Source organism: Talpa europaea (genome assembly GCF_964194135.1).
Source record: "Talpa europaea genome assembly, chromosome: 7".
Taxonomy (NCBI): Eukaryota; Metazoa; Chordata; class Mammalia; order Eulipotyphla; family Talpidae; genus Talpa; species Talpa europaea.
The window spans coordinates 132611588-132618657 of record NC_140074.1 but is presented as its reverse complement, the minus strand read 5'-3'; the positions used below and the strand labels follow the sequence as shown (position 1 = coordinate 132618657).

Here is a 7070-nt window from a genome sequence, read left to right as displayed (position 1 = left end):
CAGGGTTGGTGCAAAGGGGCCTCACTGGGGACACAGATTCATTGACGATGGGGTGTGTGTGTGAATCTCGGGGCTGTCATTGCTCAGGGCCAGCCTCTCTGTGTCTCTGACTCTGAGCTGTGTCTCAGGTGTTGTTCCCGGAGCTTTGCCCAGTGGGATGTAGAAGGACACAGGCCTCTCTCCTGGGGGTCATTCCCTCCATGGCTGCATCCACCTCCCCGCCCTGGGGCTGAGGGGGCAGGCGCAGGGCAGGAGGCTGGGCCTGTGCACAGGTGGGGTCACAGGGGCATGGACGTGTGTTTTCCAGGCTCCTCTGCCGTCACGGGTCCAGGCGCAGTGAAGGGCCGGGAGCGGGGCTCGCTGACCGTGCGGTGTTGCTATGACCCAGCCTGGGAGACCCACAGGAAGTGGTGGTGTCGAGGGGCTCTCTGGGTCAGCTGCAAGATCCTTGTTAGAACCACCGGCTCGGAGCAGGAGGTGAAGAACGACCGCGTGTCCATCAGGGACCATCAGAAGAACCACACGTTCACCGTGACCATGGAGGCGCTCACGCGGGGCGATGCCGGCACTTACTGGTGTGGGGTTGAGAGAGAAGCACTTGTTGACCATGGGGACAGAGTTGAAGTGACCGTTGACCCAGGTGAGCGCCTGTGCATGTGGCTGTGTCTCCGCGGTGCCTGCTCTGTCCTGGTCCCTCAGGTCCTCCCCAGGGGTCACTGTCACTCAGGGTGACTGTCCCAGAGGGGGGAGCCTCACCCGTGGGCGCTGGGAGGGGGGCTTCTCCCGGATGCTCAAGGCTCCAGGCGCCTCCTGGATGGGAGGATCCTTTGTGGCTCACTGTCCCCCTCTGCGCAGCTCAGCTCCTCTGTCCATGGTCACAGAGGTCAGGAGATGGGAGTGGTCAGCACATGCGCAAAGGGACCCCTTCCATGGGACCTGAGACCCCAACTCCTTCTGTGCTTTCTTCCCACCTCCCTGCTCTTTTTGGATTTGGGGCTGGGACCTAAGTGACTATTTTCACTTGATTTTCCAGGTCTGCTCTCAGGGGGCAGGGCTTAGCCCAGTCAGGGGCTTGGCTGATTCCAGAGACCTGGAAACGCCCCCACAATTAAGGGGCTGCTTTCCTGGGGCCTGACATGCGCCTGACCCCTTTGTGCACCTGGGCTCGTGGGTGTTTTTTCCTGAGTCCTTCTAGAATGCAGACAGCCTGGGAAAGGCAGCTCAGGGATGCCTACCTGGGTGTGAAGGAGCTTGTCTTGGGGATCCATCCAGTGACCTCCTCGGGGCACTGTGGCAAAGCGGGGGGCACCAACCCTGAGACCTGGGAGGCACCTCACTGTGCGGAGCAACCGTTCACGCCCTGGGGAGTCCTGACCTTGTCCTGGGAAGGGTCGACGTCACAGAAGGTCACCCCTCGCCCAGTGTGAGGGTCTCCCTGGACACTGTGGGCTCAGGTGGTCCTGACCTGAGTCATGGCTGGTCTGTTGGTGCTGGGTGGCCCTGCTCTGCTCCATAATGGCTGGAGGATGAGATGGGCCTCTGGGGGGACTCAGGAGCAGCAGGGCTGTTTACAGTTCCGGGACTCCAGCTGCCTGGCCCTGAGCATCCTGGCCCTCTGCTCCCGGGGCCTGTGGGATGCCTTCCTGCTCCCACAGTCCCACCTGCCCCCAGGCTCATGAGTCTGCTGGAGGCCTGAAGGTCTGAGAGGTTCAGCTCTAGGCCCCCCAGACCCTAGGGACCCGCAGGCTCAGAGGAGCACACAGGGCTGGGGCAGGCTGGCAGGAAGAGTGTGTGTATTTGATTTGTGTGCCAAGCAGCCACTACAGTGTCCACCACTACCACCACCACCACCACCAAGACAACCACCCCCACTACCACAACCACCACCACCACCACCCCCACAATAACAGCGCCAGACACCCCTGAAGAGGACAAAGTCTCCCCGACTGTAACCGATAGCACGTAAGCCAGCTCTGATGCTGCTGTGTTCTGTGCACGGTGGGCCCACTCTCCTCCTCGGGGCCTCTTGTAGCCACAGTTCCTGGCTGGACCTTGTCTCTGGACCCTCTGAGGGGGAGGCTGAGGGGCTTCCCCTTCATCCCAGCTCAGGGGCCAGAGCCTGAACCAGGTGAGGTCAGGGTGGCTCCTGCTGGGGTCAGAGACGGGAGTGTCCCGGCCCCTCTCCTGCTTCCGGAGTTGGGGCACCCCTGGTGTCCCCTGGCGTGTGGCCCTGCTTCCGGGGCCTCTCCCTGCGGGTCCCTGCACCCCTTTCCCTCTGATCAGGACACCAGTCACTGGACAGGGCACAGCCCAGAGTGACCTCCTCACCTTGATGACACCTGTAAGGGTCGCCTGTCAGGAGGTCACCGCGGGTCTGAGTGGCCTGGACTGTGGGGGACACGATTCTACCAGCTGTGGGCAGAGCCGGGACCCACTTGTGGAGCCCGATGCTTATTTGTCTTGGGTTCCAGACCCCCTGGGACTGCCTCGGGCCAGGGAGGGGGGTTTTTCTCTCACTGCCTTTTCTTAACCCTCTCCGAGGGCACCCGAGAGTGGGGCGTCCCAGGCTGGGCACCACAGGCCTGAAGGTCAAAAGGTGGTGTCCTCCCTGCAGCCAGTGGGTGGGAGGCCCAAGGGGGCAGTTGGGGTGCATGGGGTCCCCTCTGTGTTTCCAGGGAAATTGTCACAAAGATCCTCCCCGTGGTGGCGGCCGTGCTGCTGCTGGTCCTGACAGCGGCCTCGCTCCTGGCCTGGAGGCTGGTGAGGCGGCAGAGGAAAGGTGAGAGGCCGGTCTGGGTGGAGGGATGGGGCAGACACCGCGCAGCCCTCTGGGCCCGCGGGACAGAGACCCCCAGGGGTCCCACGGGCCACCTGAAGGGCAGGCTGTGGGGCTGGGGGGAGACGTGGACCTGCGGGGAACCCTGGGGGGCTGGTGCTCCTGCTGCTGCTCAACCCCGGCTCTCTCTGCTCTCTGCCCCGCCCCTGACGTGGCTTAGCTCTTAGGGCAGAGGCAGCCAGGGCCTTAGGCAGCAGCCCAGCTACGGGCCAGGACACTGAGCTGGTACGGGGACCAGGGGAGAGAACCCCCAGGCACAGGACCCTGCACACGCGACTGCGCACACCACACGCGCGCACACGGCGTCTCCACGCTGCTCCCTCTGCCCGGCCCCTTCTGCCCCAGACGTGTCCCGAGGTCGTGGCCCCTTAGGGATCCTCCTCGGGCCGGCGCTGGGCACGAGCTCTGGCCTCAGCCAACCCTTTCCCGCGGGCTCCGTCCACATTCTCACACCAACCCCCCGACTCCTCTGGGCCGGGCCTGAGCTGTCTCGGGACCCCCGCGGCCGCCCTCCCCGGGCTCTGCTGGGCTGGGAGGAGGAGCCGGGTCTTCCTCGTCACTGTCCCCCCGGACGCGCAGGCCGGGGCCCCGGCTCTGAGCACCCCTGAGCCCGGGGGGGTCCCTAGACTTCCGCGCCGAGAAGCAGGAAGAGGCTTCTCTGTGGTCCGTGAAGCAGGAGGCTGGGGCGGGCGGCAGGGGTGGGCCAGAAAGACAGGGGAGCCCGCGGGGCACCGGGAAGCTGGTCCAGACAGCGAGACCCCGCTGGCAGGTCCCCCTGCAGGGCAGGTGGGGCCGCCTGTGTCCCAACAGCTGTGCCCCCGGCCCCCGTGTCTCCGGCGCTGGCACAGCCACAACAGGGCGCCCTCCCCGCAGCCACCACCCCGGGGACCCCCCAGGACCTGTGGGAAGTCAGTGTTGGGACAGACAAACCCAGGGCAGCCCGGGGTGGGGGCGGGGAGGGCTGAGGCAGCCAGTAGCAGTGCAGGCAGCTCAGGAGTCCGTGGAGCTCCGAGTGGGAACTTGGGGACATTGGGGGTTTGGGGGTTCCAGGCAGGGCTGCCGGCCAAGGTGGCAGGTTGAGCCTGGGCTGAGGGGAATGGAAGGGCCCAGGGTTGCAGGCGGCCGGCAGGGCCCCCTGAGACTGAGGCGGGTTCTGTGACGTGGCCGCGGCTGGGCCGAGGGTCCTCAATCTCCAGGGGGAGAAGCGGGGGCCGCACGGGGGAGGTGACGATGCCGCGTGTGCTGGGTCAGCAGGGCCGGGGCCTCCCTGAGCAGGACTCGGCTCACCCTTTGCTCCTATTTCTTTCCCCAAACCCGGAGCCTGTGAGTCTCAGATGGGTTTTCTGATTCCTACTGTCTTTGTCTTGCAGCTTCCGGGATTTCCCCAGGGCAGGTGAGAGCCCGGAGGCCAGACCCGGGACACCAGCCAGCCCCACCCCAGCACCAGGTCTTATACACCCAGCTCAGTGCCCAGCACAGGGCCTGGTGGGGTGGGCAGCTGGGAGGGGCCCTGGAAACAGCCAGAGGCAGGAGGGCTGGGAGGGGCAGGTGTGGGGACTGGAAGGGGGTGCTGGGGGGAGCCTGCAGAGGGCACCAGGGAGGCTGAGAGGCTGGTGTCCCTCCAGAGGAAATGTTTCCTGTCCAGGCCCCAGAGAGTGAACTCTGCTATGCCAACTTGGCCCTGCATCGGACGGGCACCACCAGGAGGGAGGCCTCCGCCCAGGTGGAGGTGCAGGTGGAGTACATCACTGCGGGGTGTGCTGTGGGCTGGGGGGCTGGGAGCCGCCTGCTGGGGCCACCCCTATGAGGATGGGCTTCTCCCACCCATGTAGGCCCAGTGGAGGGGAAGCAAAGCTACAGCCATTGAAGACTTGTCTGGGGAGCCCGCCCCTCAGCCCTTCCTGCTTTGGCTTGGCTGTGTCCCCACCCCGGGGCTCAGCACTGGGAACTCAGACCCGGAGAACACGGTCCCCGTGCCTGGCATGGGAGGCCCACATGGCTGAGTGACCTGGGCCCACTGCATGGGGCTGAGGGGTGTCCTCTCTTGGGGGAACTCAGGGTCCCTGGCAGAGGGCAGGGCAGGGGAGCTGGAAGGCCTAGGGTGGGCTTCAGAGCCTGGTAGGGTCAGTCTCGACACGCGAGGCCTCCCTCTCGTGCCGGCGCCACCTCGCTGACACCCACCATCTTTATCTCAGGGTCCTTCTCAGAAGGAGGACGTTACCTACGCAGCCCTGTCTCTGGGTCCCCTGAGTCAGGAGCCCACCTATAGCAACACGGAGCAGCTCGTCACCCACATCCCCCGCAGCAGCCAGGAGGAGCCCGTGGAATACAGCACCGTCAGGAGGCACTGAGCTGGCTGAGGCCCTGCTGACCCCAGCCCGGCCCTGAGCTCGGGCTGCCTCACCTGTTCTATCCCAGGACCTCTCGAGGGACCCAGGAGTGACTAAGGCCTTGCTAGTGGCCAGCATCTGGCTTGGGCTCAGGGCCTAGTCTGAGGGGTTTCTAGTAGTGAGACAGTGGTCTCCACTTCTCTTCCTTCCCACCCTCTTGGGAGGAGCTGGGGACCAGCTGTGGTGCCCCCAGGCTGTGATAATAACGACGGTGACAATGATGTCGTGAACCTGTATTAATTGCTTAGTCTGGGTGATGTTCTCAATAGTGTCCCCAGGATATCTGCGCCCCAACACCGAAACCTGTGAGCATTGTCCATGAAGGTGGCAGATGTGGTGAAGTCAAGGCTTTCGAGATGGAGGACCAACCTGGATGATCCCGGGTGGCCCCCAGTACATGTCCTATAGAAGGGGGCAGGAGGGTGGCAGGAGAAGAGGTGCCAAGGCGACCGAGCCAAAGTGACTGCGCTGAGGTTGGAGCCAAGCCGCTGGGAGCCCAGGAATGCTGCAGGTGGGTACCCTGTGTCCCCAGATGTCCAGCCCCGCTGAGACCTTGACTCCAGCCCAGGGATACTGACTCCCTACTTCCGGCCTCCAGATTGTAGTGAATAAATTTATGTTGTTTTCATGGAGCCACTCAACTTGCAGTGATTTGTTACAGCAGCAACAGGAAGGGATCACGTGTGTGCGTGGCGGGTCACAGCCCTCCAGTTCATGTGGTAATCTCCCTGGCCTGCCGGGAATCCAACCCTTGCTGCAGAGGGTTCGGACAGATTCACAGCGCTGCGCTCAACTAGCTACGCCACCGGGTAGGCCCTGATCCTTCTTGGTTTAAAGTTGACAAATTGGGCCTCCCTGGTGGCGCAAGGTGTTAAGCACAGCACTGTGAAGCAATCCGCAGCCTCTGCAGCACCAATAAGCAACCCACATGGTGCAGCAAACTTCTGACTTGCCCGCTGCTCCCCTCAGCAGTGTATTTTAGCCAGTCTGCCTGTTCTGCTCCCCACTCTGTCTCTGGTGAGTCCTCTCACCCCCATACCTGCCATCCCAGGGAGTGAACCTGGCTTTGCTTTCCCGGGTTGTTATCCTGCGGTTGGGTTTTGATGGAGGCAAGTCCCTGGGGTGGGGTGGGGGGTGATGTTGCTGGGCTTCTCTGCTTGGGGACCTTGTTATCCATGCCCTGCGGTGTCAGGCCCACTTTCCAGAGGCTTCTGAGCCGCTTGGCGGCAGCATCTTGGATGCTTTGTGAATGGATGTTCCCAAGCCCATTGATGTGCCCTCAGGGCTGGACCAGGCTGGCAGGCTGACCAGGTTGGCAGGCCTGCGCCAAGCTTCAGGAGGTCAGCAACCAAGGGGTGGCAGCTCCACTTCAATCCTCCCTTTCCCCGAGGACCCCAGGGATCCAGGCAGGGGTGCTACAGAGAGACCATGGGGAAAGTTCGGGGTGTGGAGTCAGATGCTCGGGGCAGGGGTCAGCTGTTATTATCTGAATTCCCATAATGCCTGTTGTGACCTTGAACGAGTAACTTAAATTTTTTTTGTGTCTGGCCTCTGTTTCCCTATTTATAATATGAAATTAATAGTAAAGCACGTGATAAGTGAAGGTGTCCTAGCACATATTAAAGTTTGCTGTAAACTGTCAAATGTTCCACAGGAATCATGTGTCCTCACACGCGGGATTCGTAGGCACGAAAAGAGAAGGGCTGAGGATTGAAATGAGGGGCTTGAGACAACTTGACGCTAGCGCGTGCTTCTTGATTTTTCCTTTTCCTTCTCTCTTTTCCATGTCTTTGTTACGTCCCTGCCTTCTCTCTGCTCCTCTCGCAGTACCCCCCTTACTCTCT

General features: G+C 62.6%; 1 protein-coding gene across 1 annotated transcript; it reads left to right on the top strand.

Annotated features, from left to right (window-relative positions):
- Nucleotides 1-288: 288 nt before the first annotated feature.
- LOC311173981 (CMRF35-like molecule 1) lies at nucleotides 289-5187 on the top strand (the record flags this gene model as incomplete). Its single annotated transcript, XM_084238066.1, has 6 exons — nucleotides 289-640; nucleotides 1818-1962; nucleotides 2676-2779; nucleotides 4207-4229; nucleotides 4482-4598; nucleotides 5032-5187. 6 exons carry the CDS (start codon nucleotides 289-291, stop codon nucleotides 5185-5187), a joined length of 897 nt encoding a protein of 298 aa, XP_084094192.1.
- Nucleotides 5188-7070: the final 1883 nt, after the last annotated feature.